Raw genomic sequence first — 14,532 nt, 5'->3', positions numbered from 1 at the left:
AGGGTCCCGCTTGTCCATGAGGACAAACATCATAGACCTGGTGGGAGCCCCTCTTTCCCTGGCATCTCCCTGGCAAGAAGTGGAACATGAGGAGGAGCCCAGGGACCCGAGCCTGCAGTGCCCATGTGGCCATGGGAAACTCATTCTGGACCAGTGCAGGTGGGGAGGTCATGTCCCAGGCCGGCACCCTTGCAGCCGAGATGAGGGATGGACAGCAGCTCTGGGAACCAGCTTTATTTTTCTCAGGAGCCTCTCACTGGGAATTAGACAACTCCAGAGAGCATCTGTGCCTGCCCTCGGTGACAGCATACCCCAACCTTGTCATTCATTAATGTGATGGTCAGTCACTGAGCACCTGCCAGATACTGGTTTTCTGGCATCTCACGCTCTGAGCTCTGTCCAAGGTGGGATTTGGTTTTCAATCAGGAGCCATTGTTTCTTCCAGGATGAGCCATCCTCTTCCGGGCTAGGTTAGAGCTGCCTCTTATGCCAAGGAACGGAGCTGAGCTGGAGGGAGGGGTGGGTGGTGATGGGGGAAGAGAGGCAGGGTCTCAGCCCAGCCTCAGCTCCAGGGCAGCTGGGGTGCCCTGCATCATCTTGCTGGGCTGGCTCACTGTGGGGCTGGTGGATTTGTCAGGTTGGAAATTGCTTTCTTCATCTAGAACAGAGAAAGGGGGTGGGGATTGGGGGGATGTAGAGGAGGTTGAGAGGGGGCCTCCAGCATTTTTAGTTCCCCTAAGGGTTGTTTCTGGGCTGAATTGCAGAGCCCGTGCCACCCCATTGCACAGATGGGATCACCAAGGCCCAGAGAGGGGCAGGCTGGCCACTGGCCAGAAAACAAGGTAGGGAGAGCCAGGCCCAGTGGCCAACCTAGGCCAGGAAGAGGGGCTCATCGGTATCCTCTGAACCCCCCAGGTTTGGATGGGAGCATGCTGGTGTCCCCCCAGCTCCCCAGCCTTCTCAGCATGGGTCCCCTGCTTTGCTCTGCCCTGGAGACCCTGGTACCTCTACCCAGGACACGCAGCCCACAGCTCTGCCCCGCGATGTCACGAAGAGGGACTGAAGGTTCAACAGCTCAAAGAGGTTGTGTGCCTGGAGGAGGGATTGTTAGCAAATGCTGGAGGGCAGAAGGCGTCCAGCCCACCTTCTGGCCACCTTCCTGCCCAGGCCTCTGAGCCAGGAAGAGGGGCCGGGCCTGATGTGCGTGTGAGACCAGAGACCCAGGTCTGCAATGTCCAGTGTGGCCACTGGGGGATGCCAGAGTCCATGCAAGAGGCTGGGTGGGCAGCGGGTAGACAGGACCCAATATCCAGCACTCTCCAGCGGCACAGAGGGGGCAGCGCCATCTCCAGGTCCCCTGCCGGCCTCTGCCCCTCCCCCGCCCGTGTGTCAGGCTCTGTCCCGAGTGGCTACGTCATTTGTCCAAGATCACACAGAGAAAATGTGCTGGACCCGAAACTGAAATGCACGTGTGCCTCAGTGCAACTCCATTGTCTCCACGCGGAGACTTCCCTTTGCCAAGCCCCCCACTTCTCTTCTCTCTGCATCATCCCCACAATCCTGGCAGTGAGGGGCAACAGGGCAGGAGCTTCCCTGCCCGGCATGCTGGTGAGGACACAGACCCAGGAGGGGCAGGGGCGGGGGTGGGAGGGGAGGCTGGAGCCTGAGCGCCTTATCAGCTCTTCCCCAACACAGGGGCCTCGAGTGCCTGCTCTCCCTAACTCTCCTGTTACCTCATGGAGGGAGGTCTCTGGGGACAGCTTCAGGGTCACTGGTTCCATGGGGCAGCCCCCAGCCAAGATGTCCTGGAGACACTGCCAGGGTTAGGGAAGGGTCACGGGTGCAGAGCCAGCACCCCCAGGCTGCCTCTCTCAGACCACCTCACCCTCAGATCAGCGGGCCCCTCCCCTCCCAGCCCTGCTGACCGACCCACACCCCATTCCCACACCCCTCAGGAGTACCCACCTGCTGTCCCGGAGCCCAGGAAAGAGGCTCAGCCTGGAGGGCCTGCACCAGCTGGGGCCTTCGCATGATGCCCACCAGGATCTGGGACTCTGGCAGGTGGAGAGGGAGAGGGAGGGAGGCAGGTTACAAAGAAACAGGGACTCACATTGACTTAGCACCTACTTAGCCAAGAACTGTGCTGGGTGTTCCTGTGGGGCCATTGTAACTTGTCACCCTTTATAAAGGACAGAAAACAGGCTCGGCGGCACAGAGAGGCCATTGTCTTGCCCAAGGACATTCAGCTTCTGAAGTAGAGGTGTGGTAGCTGAGGGTGGCTGAGTGAGGCTGCCAGGGGGCCAGCAGGGACCCTGGCCACCACCGAGATCCCCCATGTTGCAGGTCCTCAAGACTGGAGCAAGCTGGGGACGCTGGCGTGACGACGTCTGTGTGTCGGGGCTGGGCTTTCTCCTTCATTTTCCAAGAGGTGTCACATCTGGCACAGCCCAGTGAAAGTGTGAGCCCAGGAGGCCACCGTGTTCTGAGGCCCTACTGTGTGCTGGGGGCCTTGGCAAGCTTCACCCTGGCCCTGGGGTATCACTGGCATTGTCGGATATTTCATTTTGAGGGCCCAGCTTGCTGTTTTAGCTTTCTGTTGAGTAGAATAAAAACTTGACACCCAGACACATACATGCCCCCTTCCCTGTATTTTTCTTTTCTTTTTTTGGTTATCTCCTCAAGTTAAAAGACATTTTTTTTTCTTTGAGACAGAGTCTCACTCTGTTGCCCAGGCTGGAGTGCAGTGGCGCGATCTCGGCTCACTGCAACCTCTGCCTCCCGAGTAGCTGGGACTACAGGTGCGTGCCACCACGCCTGGCTAATTTTTTGTTTTTAGTAGAGACAGGGTTTCACCATGTTAGCCAGGATGGTCTCGATCACCTGATCTCGTGATCTGCCCGCCTTGGCCTCTCAAAACTCTAGGATTACAGACATGAGCCACCGCGCCCGCCCCCCTCCCCCCTTTAAAATGAACAATGAGGCTATTTCTTGGGTGAGCAGTGGGGCCCCACAGCCTGGGCCTGTGTTGGTTGAAGCACTTTGCTGTGGCTCTAAGGGTAAAAGAAGACTTTGTCTTAGAGGCTCATTCTTCCTTTGCTCCAGGAGGTGAAGCCTCTTGGTGGGGTCATCCCAACGCAAACCTTTTCAGATGAGATATTTGGCATGTTCCACGGTGTAATGCTAACAGTCTTCCGATCAGTGGGGAAAAAAGGGCCCAGCATTTGGGGTGAGAACATCTGGCAACCCTATACTCTCTTGATCCCTACTTTCCAGATGATGAAAATGCAGTACACAGAGCTTCAGTGGAATACTCACAATTCTTTAGCTCATAAGTGGATCAATCCCTCTTGGGGTGGGCATAGGGGTGACCCATATGGTTGCACAGGTTGCTCACTGCACAAGGTGCCTGCCCAAAGTGCAAGTGGAGACCAAAATCCAGCTAAATCCAGCTGTGCTGTGCTTGCCAGGTGTGCACCTTGTCTCATCTGCACAGGGAGACACGGGGCTGACAGCGGCCTTGAGTGGGTAGGACTACCCCCCAACCCCACCTTGTCTTCTGGATGCAGATGCCGGACCTGTCCCCACAGGAAATGATGCTCTAGTAAAGGTTTCCCCAAGCACTGAGTTCCAGACCTTTTAACAAGGGCCACCATGCTTTTGTCTTTAAGGAGATGTTTTCCTCATGGCAACAGGGATTTGGGGGAGGGGCCTCATCTGGGAAACGCATGGAGGCCTGAAGAGAAGCTTCTGAAAGACCCCTGGTGGTGTCCCCAATCTCTTACCCCAGCAGCTGCCCAGAGGCTGCCCTACAAGCACCCGGCCGTCTCTCTTTAGACAAGTCAACCACCCCAAGGGAGGAAGGCCATGATCTCCATTTTACTGATGAGGAAACTGAGGCTCAGGCAAAGTGACTTGCCCAAGGTCACACGGTTGGTTGCTAAGCCACAGAGCCTGGATGCAGACCCTGTCTGCCTGACAGGTCCAAGCAGGAGGCAGAGGGCATCCCCCCCGCCGACTTCCTCCCCGCTTCTGGCTGGCACCTGTGCTCTCCACCAGGGGATACTCGGCCACGTCTGTGGAAGTCACGACCTTGACCACCTCCTCCAGCGGCATGTCCTTGGCCAGCGTGGTGATGCTGTGGTTCATGAAGTGCTCCACCCTCACGCGGTGGGAGCTGCGGGCAGAGGGGCTCCCATCAGGTCCCGGGGTCAGGGATGTCAGACCCAGGCCGGGCTGGGGCATCTTGGGGGAGCTTTGCTGGAACCAGGGACTCACGGCTCTGGAGTGTGGGCAGAGCTGGAGAGGTTCCTGGAATGAGGGATGCCTAGAACCCACGGTGGGAGGAAAACCTGGAGACCACGTCCCTGATGGCCCAGTTCCGAATCCCCACCCCCCGCGCCTCCATGTCCTCCAGTCAGTTTCACTTTGGCCTTTTTTACCCAGCAGCCTTCTCTGGAGAATTCCATTTGAATAAAAAGTATATGGGGCTGGGCATGTACTGGCTCATGCCTGTAATCCCAGCACTTTGGGAGGCCAAAGCAGGTGGATCACTTGCGGCCAGGAGTTCAAGACCAGCCTGGCCAATATGGTGAAACCTCGTCTCTACTAAAAATATAAAAACAATCTGAGAATGGAGACACACACCTTGTCTGAGCTACCTGGGAGGCTGAGGCAGGAAAATTACTTGAATCTGGGAGGTGGAGGTTGCCGTGACTGAGATTGTGACACTGCACTTCAGCCTGTGTGACACGGCAAGAGAGACTCTATCTCAAAAAAAAAAAAAAAAAAGTATATCCTTCCTTCAGAGTAAGAACTTGAAGGTTTGGAAACCACTGGGGTGACAGCCCCATTTTGCAGAGAAACAGGTTCAGAGCAAGACAGCAGCTCGCTCGTGTTTGGGATGGGGCCTCGGACCCAGCGACTCTCACAGCCTCTTCGGTCTGCTTCTCTGGCGCCAGAATCTGCTCTGGTCTGATATGTCTGGTGGAGTGAGGACCTCAAAGCCCATTTCCGTTCTTGTTCCACCTCCTGCTCCTAAACTCCCAGTGAAGGCAGCAGAAGTGGGGAGAGGGGAGGACACCCAGCTCTGGTGCTGGAGCAGGACACGGCCCCTCTCTGAGCCCCGGCTTCCTCGCCCTGCACACGGGGCAGTATTCATCCTCCTGCTGTGAGGACCAGCTGACCACTAGACAGACACTGAGGCCTGAAGGCCGAGACCTTGCCCAAGGTCACCCGGGGCACTGGGGAGAGTGGAGACCAGAGCACAGCTGGTGTCAGCCCCTCCCAGCCCCCACGTCCAAGGTCAGCTGCGGTGGTGTTTCTTTTTGAGACGGAGTTTCCCTCTTGTTGCCCAGGCTGGAGTGAAATGGTGTGATCTCAGCTCACTGCAACCTCCACCTCCTGGGTTCAAGCGATTCTCCTGCCTCAGCCTCCCAAGTAGCTGGGACTACAAGTGCATGCCACCACATCTGGCTAATATTTGTATTTTTAGTAGAGATGGGCTTTCACCATGTTGGCCAGGATGGCCTTGATCTCTTGACCTCATAAGCTGCCTGCCTCGGCCTCCCAAAGTGCTGGAATTACAGCCCAGCCTGCGGTGGCGTTTCTTTTTAGAGGTGTCCTCCACCCCCGACCCTGCCCAGACACTGTGACCCCCTTCAGCCAGCCTGAGGTGGGCGCTGCTCACCCAATGTTGCGGCCGAGGATCCGTGGCAGGTATGGTAGCTTCTTAATGATGATGGTGCCTTCATAGAAGGAGGGCTGGCAGCTCTGTGCAATGGCGTTGGCTGCCAGCACCGCCATCAGCACGGGCAGTGCATGCACTATCTGGCCTGTCAGCTCAAAGGCCAGCAGCGCCGTGGAGATGGTGTGGGTCACAGCCCCTGAGAAGGCTGCAGCCCCTGTGGGGGCAGAGTCAGGCAGGGCAGCTCAGGCCAGGGGCCAGCCTCATGTGAGGGCAAGGCTGGCACAGCTGCAGCCAAGCTCCAGGCAACAGGCTGGGCACTGTGGGAAGTGCCCCAAGGCCTGAGCTTGATGAGTAAAGAGAGATAAGGGAGGCCACAGGGCATGGGGGGCAGGTCAGGAGCCCTGAGGGAGACATGGGACCTGGGGAATGGTGGGGCTCAGGAGGGACAGGCCCCCATGAGTGTTGGGGGACTCACTGGGGGGCTGGGGGGCTGCTCCGTGCCCTGTGGAACCACTGGTTGGTTCTCCAGGTCCAGCCCAGCCCCACGATGTTGCCCACCAGCCCCTGACCTACTCACCTGCCAGGGCGTACCCCCCGGGCATGATGGGATTGGTGACCCCTCCAGCCACGATGCCCTCGGGGAAAACGAAGGAGACAGTCTCCCCAAAGAGGCGCCCGATGGCAGCTCCTGACCACAGACTTAGGGTGAGGGGGAGCCAGGCTGACCCGGCCCCCACAGCCCTCCATCCCTGAGGACCATCCTCAGTACCACCCCAGAAGAGGGTGAACCAAGAGCCATGGCCCTGCCCCAAGAACCCCGAAACTCTCAGAACCTCAGGCCCCCAGACTCACCAAAGATGAAGACGGGCATGAAGTACCCGGCAGGCACGGGGATGGTGGTGGCCAGAATCAGCATCCAGAACTGTGGGAGGGGGGAGCCCAGGGCAGAGGTTAGAGGCCGCTGGGCAAGGCGTGGACAAGGGAGGACAGAACGGGGACAGGGGCGCATCCTAGAGAGAGAGGGTGCCCGGCCATGTGCCCATTGCCAGAGTCTGGCATTAGGGGAGGGTCCTCACCCTGGGAAATGCCCACTGTGTGCCTGGCACTGTGCCGGGTACATTTCTTTTTCCCTCCTCAGCCTTCCCAGTAACCACCCCATTTTAAAGATGGGAAGACTAAGGCCCAGAGAGCTGAAGCCACTTGCCCTGGACCATGTGGGGAGCAGGGGGCACATCAGGAAATACAGGTGGGAGGCCTGGGCTCTATGCCACCACTGCGGGGAGGCACTCCCCTCCCCACCAAAGCTGGTCCTGGCTCTGTGCACATGTGGGGGTCTGGGGGGCCCACCTTCATAATCAGGAAGAAGGCAAGGGTCCCAAAGATGGTGAACCTCGGGTGGTACCATTCCCACCACAGGTGCTGGGGGTCGAGCTCCTCAGGCCAGGGCGGGCTGGAGTTCCGGGTCATCAGCACCCAGGAGTGGTTGTCGAACAGCGAGTCCAGATGCTGCTGCATGGACAGCTGGGGCGGGGCAGGTGGGAATTGGACGTGAGGGGCCTGAGTGGCAGACCCCAGCCACCCGTGCACCACCTGACCCTGCCTGGAATCCTCCTCTGCCACTTCCCAGTGGGAGACCTTAGGCCTGAAGCTGTAGTCTCATCCGTAAAATAATGCCCAGGCATCTCCTCTATGGGATACTGGGGGAATTACATGAGATACACGCAAAGCGGGTAACAAACAGGGCTTCCCCACTCCTGCCACTCCAGCTCAGGGCCCCTTACCCGAGAAGCCAGGAAGCGGCCCATGCCAGGTGGGTAGGTGATGGAGGCAAGAACCAAGGCGGCCAGGGCAGAGTACACAGGCTTGCTGTGGGGCATGGGTGAGCTCCAGGGCTGGCCCTCCCTTTCCCCCATCTGGAGGAGAGGGAAGCAGGGCCTCGCCCAGGCAGGACAGCAAGGCAAGGACCAGGGAGGAAGAAGAGTGGGAACGGAGGACACGAACTGGGCCCGTTCCAGGGGACAGAACCTGTGGGTCAGCCCCACACTCCTGGGTATTTTTAGGGGTAGAGGCTGATAGGAGAATTGGACACAGGCAGGCTGGGAGGGAGGACAGAGTGGGGCCAGGCCAGGGCGGGGCTCATGCGCCTGGGGCAGGAGGGCTCAGCCAACATAAGGTTGGGGGCACACAGGGGGTGGGGCTCGCTGAGAGGTCCCCAGCCCCTAGTCCGGAGCCTACCTAGTGGCCATGAGCTTGGAGCTGAACCGATTGTTCTTGATGAAACCAAGGAAGACTCGCTGGCAGAAGAGGTAAGCACAGCTCACGATACCGCAGATACCCCTGGGGAGCACAGAGTCATGAGTTCAGAGCCCAACCCCAGAACCAGAGGTCCAGTCCAGACCTGGGGAATGCCATGTTGGACTCTCAGGGGCCCAAGGTTCCCACTCACCCCAGCACCACAAAAAAGAAGATCTCTGGCAGGTCGAAAGGGACGTCCACCCGGAAACTGGTCTTGAAGAGGGAGGTGATGGTCTCTGGGAAAAGAGGGCAGTGGGGAGCCTAGATGGCGCTCCCACCCCACCCAAACCCAAGTCCCGGGATAACAGGCCAGGGTGGAGGGGTGCCAGGTCCTGACCCTGAATCTGTTTCCTGGCATTCGAGGCCCCCACAATCAGGCTCCTGCCTCCCTGTCCAGCCTCGCCCCCTTCTACCCTCAGGCCCCTGCCTTTCATGTTTCACACAGGTCAGCCCCTCCATCCTGCCAGAAGGAGGTGGAAACAGGCAGGAGGGAAACGGGGCGGTGGGGGAGAGAGAAGGGAAGAGCAAGGAGTGTATACAGGGGAGGAAGGGGGAATCCTTGCCCCAGCCCCCAGGCAGGACCAGAGTCAGGCAGCCCAGGAGGCTCACCCTGCTTGCTGTTGAAGATCGCCAGGAGTCGGAACATGAAGGCCCCGCAGGTAGTCGCAAAGAAGCCCCTCCAGTAATCCCAGACAGAGAAGTGGGAAGACATGACCTCGATGCTGAACAGGACGCCTGGGGGCGACACTGATTTCAGGTGGGCTCCCCACCCCCACCCACCTGCGGCTGTAGAGCCCCCTCCCCATGTCGCCTCCTCCCTGACCCATCTGTCCTGCTCCCCTACAGCCTGGACAGGAACAGACAGGAGGGGAGGGCAGGGCATGCGTCCTGGGTGGGGAGGACCTCGCTGCCCAGGGACCTGTCCAGCCTGGAATGCAGGTGTGCGCCCTCTCACTGTCGGGCGGGGATGGTTACGATCCCCATTTTACAGAGGAGGAAGTCGGGCTCAGAGAGGCCAACGGGCCAGGATCACGAGTGGATTTCAAACCCACGTCTCTCTAATGTCACCCTGAAGCCTCTCAGCACCGCCCAACCACGTCCCCTCTCCCCGCCCTCACGTCCCTGGGGGGTGGCAGTCTCCAAGGCAGGGCTGAAGTAAGAACTAGAATGAGCCCCGCCCTCTCTTCCAGGCTCTCTGCGGGGCCGAGGGGGCCCAGGGTGTGAGGGGAGGAGCGTGAGGGACCCAGGGGGCGGGGCATGAGGGGTCTCACCGCTGAAGGGAGCTGCGAAGACTGTGGCCACGCCCACTGCCGCCGCTGCCGCCAGCATTTCGGTTTGCTTGCTCTTGTTCTAGGGGTATCCGAGTCCAGGGCTCAGCGTCAGCCCCTCCCTCCCCACTCCCATTCCTCCAGGGAAGCTCCCCAGCCCCTAACCTCAGGCTCCCCGATGGTCGCTGTGCGCACACGGCCCAGATAGGCAGCGATCATGACAGACAGGTGCACGAAGGGACCCTGCAGAGGGAGGGGCGGGCCCAGGGCCCAGGTGAGGGCAGCAGAAGAGCCTCACCCAGAGGCCACCGCAAGGCTTCCCCACCACACCCTCTCCTCCATCTCCCCAACCCCCAGGGCTGTCCTCAGGTGGCTTTTGTCACACTCTGGGGACCTGGCCTGCCTCTTCCCCCAAGACTGAGCTCCCTGAAGGCAGGGCCCAGCCCAAGTCCCTCTGACCCAGCTTTGGTGGTGATGGGGGAGAGGATAGGTTCAGGGTGGGGTGGGCGGGGTGGTTGGGGTGCCCTCATGCCTGCCCATACCACTTTGCCCAGGAAGACAGTGCTGCCACAGGCCAGGGTGCAGGAGAGGCCCACCACCTTGGCCCCAAAGTTCTTAATATCCAGGTAGTCCTCCAAGATCACACCCGACAAGATGGTCTTCACCTCAGGGACTCCGGAACCTTGGCGGGGGTGAGCAGAGTCAGAAGAGGGACAATCTCTAGATTAAAACTCTCAACACTCTACCCGCACGGTGTTTTCACATTACAGTCTTGCCAGATCAGCAGAACCCTCTCAAGTTAGGATTATTTTCCTTTGGGGACAGGGTCTGGCTCTGTTGGCCACGCTGGAGTACAGTGGCAGGATCATAGCTCACAGCAACCTCAGATGCCAGGGCTCAAGTTATCCTCCCACGTGAGCCTCCTGAATAGCTGGGACTACAGGCGGAGACCACTTCGCCCGGCTTATTTTTTCAAGTGAAGGAGTCTGGCTATGTTGCCTGGGCTGCTCTAGAACTCCTGACCTCAAGTGATCCGTCCCCTTATGGCTCCCAAAGGGCTGGGATTACAGGCATGAGCCAGTGTGTCCAGCTGGGTTAGGATTCCTTCGTTTGTTTCAGGCTGGAGTGCAGTGGTGAAACACGGCTCACTGCAGGACCGAATTCCCGGCTCAAGCAATTCTCACGCCTCAGCTTCCTGAGTAGCTCCGACCACGGGCACATGCAATCATGCCCAGCTGATTTTTTCCATTTGTTGTAGAGACAGGGTCTCCCTGCATTGCCCAGGCTGGTCTCAAACTCTAGGAACAAGTGATCCTCCTGCCTCAACCTTCTAAAGTTCTGGGATTACAGACATGAGTCACTGCACCTGGCCCAGGATAGGATCCTTGAACTCATTTTGCAGATTTGGACACTGAGCGTCACAGAGGGAATGTGAGTTGTTCACGTTCCTCCCCACCAGGCCTGACAGATGGCTGTGGCAGGATGGGGGAAGCCTGGATGAAACCTCAGGCCACTACTGAGCGAGCCTGGGGCTCCCTTCTGCTAGTCTGCAGCTGGAGACAGGGATGAGTGCCCTGGGGGAGCTGTGCTCCTCCACGGGCCCCTTCCTGGCACCAGTATAGGCCCCACAGGGGAATCTCTTTCCAAGGAGCCTTTGGAAAGTGGGTAGGGCCAGCAGTGACCCAAGAGTCAAGATCTAGCCTTCTTGCTGTGTGCCTTTGGGCAAGCCACACGACTCTTTCTTCTGGGCCTTCGTCTGTAAAATGAGGCTGCCGCTTCCCAACTCCCCCCATCAGAAGCCCCCTGGGATCTGAGAAGGTTTTGGCCAGTGGGGACTGGCAAGGTGACCGTGTACTCACCTCCAGAGGAGGGTGTGATGCTCTGGGAGAAGCCCGAGGAGAAAGAGATGAGGGCCACAGGGTACACGGTCCAGGAGAGATACCGGAGCAGGTGACTGTCCCCAATCTCCCGGTACAGCCATTGGTGAGCTGGGGACGGCCAGGTATCAGGGGGCCACCCACAGCCTCTGCAGCCCTCGGGACCAACACTGTGGTGCCCACTTACTGACCAGGAAATGAAGGCACGAAGAGGGGAGGACCAGGACACTCAGTGAGGGGCAGACCCCTGAGAGGAGGCAGGAGTGTGACCCTGGGTCCATATCCCAGGTTTACCACTTCCTAGCCCAGTGACCTTGGGCAACCACTCAAGCTCTCTGAGTCTCAGTTTCCCCATCTGTCAAGTGGGCTAGTGATGGGTTCTCCCTCACAGGCTCATTGTAGACTAAAGAGAGCCACTGAGAACTAAATGACACAGGTGTGAAGCTCCGAACACCACAGCAGGTCCTGCTTCAGGCAGCTGAGGGTCTCCAGAGAGCGTCTTAGACCCTTCCTGCCCACACCCCCTCTTTCAGGCAGGCCTCAGGGTGGAGGCAGGTTGCTGAGGAATGTGGGGGAAGGCTCCAAGTTTGCTGATCTGGGCAAGTCCCCCCACTCCTGTCCCAGGGCACGGAGGAGGGAAGGAGAAGGAATGGGGTGGCTGGAAGAGGAGACACAGAGCTCAGAGGAGGAAGGGCTGTGGGGAACATTCAGGCCTCTCTCCCTTGTGGAAATGAGATGACTGAGGCCCAGAGAGGGGCAGTAGCCTGCCCAGGATCACACAGCAAGTCAGGAGTAAAGCCAGGACCAGATCCCCACCCAGAGCCCTCTCCCCACCTCCGCTACACCTGGTGACATCCATCTGGCATCCCCAGAGTAAGCTGGGAATCCCTTGGCCCAGGACAGCACCCGCCAGGGAGAGGTTACCTCGGACCACACTCTCGACAGTGAAGTCCACGGCGTAGCTGACCAGGGCCATGAGCACCCCGAGGGCCATCAGGAAGTACCAGTCCTCTCCCAGGTGGAACAGCTTCTGCTTCAGCCACTCCAGGCCTCCTGGGGCAGGGCATAGGGGTCATGGCCCAGGGTGAGGCAGGGTACACAGACAGTCTCTTCCTTGGAGGCCTGCTGGGCTCCAGGCAGGGAGACTGGGGCAGGATGGGTGAAGCTAGGTGGTGGAGCATGGGGTAGTCCTGAGGGGGCCCTGCCTCACACTGGGGGCTGGGCGGGATTTGTGATGGGTGACAATCATGACACAGTGTGTGCCAGGACTGCTGCCCCTGCTGGAAAGCCTTTGACTTGTCCACCCTCTACATCCCTGCTTGTACTGGGGACTCCTGGGGTCAGGGAGTGTGGAGGGGGCTGAAGCTACGCTTTCACCCGAATCCCGCAGGGTCCGTAGCTTAGAGAGCTCCAGGGTCTAGCAGACTCCTGCGTGTCCCAGGACCTGTGGCGCCAGGTATCCTCTGGGTCCCCAGCAATGCCCCTGGCCCGCTGGCTGCCAGCCCAGTCTGGGAGCTGGCTGTCACTGACTGTGGGCACCAGCCCCTGGGGCTGCACTTAGCTTCCTTCTGGGATCTCTGCCTGCTCTGCCCCATAGCTGAGGGGTTCTAAGCAAAGATGCCAAGTGCAGGCTGCCCCAGCCCCTTGCTGTACCCCAGCTGTCCCAGCAGCTGACCCTCGGGGCCCCTCACTGGCACAGGTAGGTGAAGGAGAGGCCTGGGGGAAGGGTGGCCACAGTGACCAGGCCTCGGGCTGTATCTCTCAAAAGGCAGAGAGCAGATGCCCAGCCCATCTGACCCACAGACAGCTGGACAGACAGAACCCTTCCCTCCCTACACCCAGAAGACTGTGGGCAGTGATGTCCTCGACAAATGCCAGGAGGAGAGTGGCTCCTGGGCAGGGAGGTGGGGTGGGAGCTGGGCAGGGGGATGTCCTGAGGGGTCCGCCACAAGGGGAAGAGGACCTGGCTCTCACCTCGGATGCCTCGGCGGATACGGGGACATGGGCCCCACAGCTCCTGCAGAGTCACAGGGTCCCCTGAGGAGCCCTCACGCAGCCCCACCAGTTCCTCCATCAGGTCCCTGGGGAATCAGATAGAGGTAGGGACCCGAGTGAGCTGCTCTGGATAGAGGGAGGGACCCAGATGAGCTGCTCTGGATAGAGGCAGGGACCCGGGTAAGCTGCCCCACATCCTCTCTCGGCCTCTCAGCCCTTCCGGGGCTCTCCCTCCCAAATGAAGAGGAAGGATTGGGCTTCGTGTGCGTGTGTGCGTGTGTGTGTGTGTGTGTGTGTGTGTGTGTGTGTGTGATCGCATTAGGTCTGTGTGTGCCCTCATCCCTGAGGTTCTGTCACTGAGGGTGTGCCCCTGTGTGTGTCATTGTGTGGGATGGGGGTGGGATTCCTAGGTGTCCCCCCGTGTCCAGCAGCTGACTGGGCACAGGCCGGTGCCCAAGCCCTGCTCAGAGCCTTCCCCTTCTGTGGCCACCGCTCGCACCCTTCTGGATCGCTTGGTGCTTCCACTGCTGGGAGCAGTCTCTGGCCAGAGCTGTGACTCTCTCACTTCAGAGTCCCAGGGATGGCTCTGACTCTCCCTGTCCACTCCTGAGCAGCCCCCACCCCAGCTCAGGCCACAGAGGCAGGAAAACCCCAGGCCCAGAATGAGACCCCTCCAGGACCAAAGTGAGGTGTTGGCTCCTGCCCCTACCACCCCCCCTCCCTGCCTGCCTAGCCCTGGCAAGCCCCAGGTCCTTGCAGCCACCCCTCACCTGTCAGTCCTGCTGTGGCTGAGCTGGCCCTCCTCTCACAGAGCCTTCAGCTCCCCTGCACCTGGACAGGTGTGTGTTCCAACAATCAACAGCCTCCCCCCTTTCCTGCCTGGGCCGAGTTTATGGCAAACACTTCAAATGTCCTTGAAAACCAACCAGAACTGCCCAGGAGCAGAGCAGAGCAGAGTCGCCAAGAGAGAGGGGGGCAGCACCTTCCCCACCCACCAGAGCCACACAGAGGGTGGTGCCCGGCTGCACTCAGGCTCCCGAGGGGCTGCTGGGCAGGGGCCGGGGAAGGGGAGCTCATGCACACAGCAGGACAGCGAAGGGTCATCTGCCCGAGCTGAGGCTCAAGGCCCAGGGGGCTCAGAGCTGGACATGGAAGGTTTAGAAAAGCACAGAGGGAGATGGAGGGTGCCGGGCAGGGAAGGCGAGGACAGGCCAGCAAAGGTGAGTGGGGCAGCACGACCGCACCCTCCCTGTGTGCCAGGTACACAGTCAGCCTTCCCCAGATTAATCAACGTAAGTGCCCACAGAAACCCCATGAGGCAGGCAGGGTGATTCCGTTGTAGAGAAACGGCGTCTCAGGGAAGCGAGGCTGCCTGTCCAAGATCACAGAGGCCGAGGCACAGCCAGGACTC

The 14,532-nt window shown here is 59.5% G+C and overlaps 1 protein-coding gene across 4 annotated transcripts; it reads right to left on the bottom strand.

Moving 5' to 3' along the window:
- Positions 1–219: 219 nt before the first annotated feature.
- LOC105708373 (chloride channel protein ClC-Kb) lies at positions 220–14,106 on the bottom strand. 4 transcript variants are annotated; one of them, XM_021668380.2, is made up of 20 exons: positions 13,892–14,106; positions 13,101–13,207; positions 12,051–12,179; positions 11,109–11,237; positions 9,792–9,931; positions 9,415–9,492; positions 9,253–9,331; positions 8,591–8,716; positions 8,133–8,217; positions 7,922–8,023; positions 7,468–7,552; positions 7,034–7,207; positions 6,539–6,608; positions 6,264–6,374; positions 5,687–5,900; positions 4,041–4,174; positions 1,966–2,054; positions 1,734–1,814; positions 1,006–1,092; positions 220–658 (listed from the first exon to the last, which is right to left on the bottom strand). In XM_021668380.2, exons 2-20 carry the CDS (start codon positions 13,198–13,200, stop codon positions 611–613), a joined length of 2,061 nt encoding a protein of 686 aa, XP_021524055.2. In that variant the 5' UTR covers positions 13,201–13,207; positions 13,892–14,106; the 3' UTR covers positions 220–610. The 4 variants fall into 4 exon arrangements, 3 of the variants coding, with proteins under 3 accessions (XP_021524055.2, XP_064219414.1, XP_021524058.2); XM_064363344.1 differs by lacking the exon at positions 1,734–1,814; XR_010337728.1 differs by lacking the exons at positions 220–658; positions 1,006–1,092; positions 1,734–1,814 and adding an exon at positions 3,316–3,485 and having other exon boundaries at positions 2,040–2,054; positions 13,892–14,105.
- Positions 14,107–14,532: the final 426 nt, after the last annotated feature.

This window comes from Aotus nancymaae, unplaced genomic scaffold (genome assembly GCF_030222135.1).
Source record: "Aotus nancymaae isolate 86718 unplaced genomic scaffold, 86718_ANA_hifiasm-v0.15.2.pri h1tg000053l, whole genome shotgun sequence".
Classification (NCBI taxonomy): Eukaryota; Metazoa; Chordata; class Mammalia; order Primates; family Aotidae; genus Aotus; species Aotus nancymaae.
The sequence above is the reverse complement of the archived record's forward strand: the minus strand, read 5'-3'. Positions and strand labels throughout refer to the sequence as shown.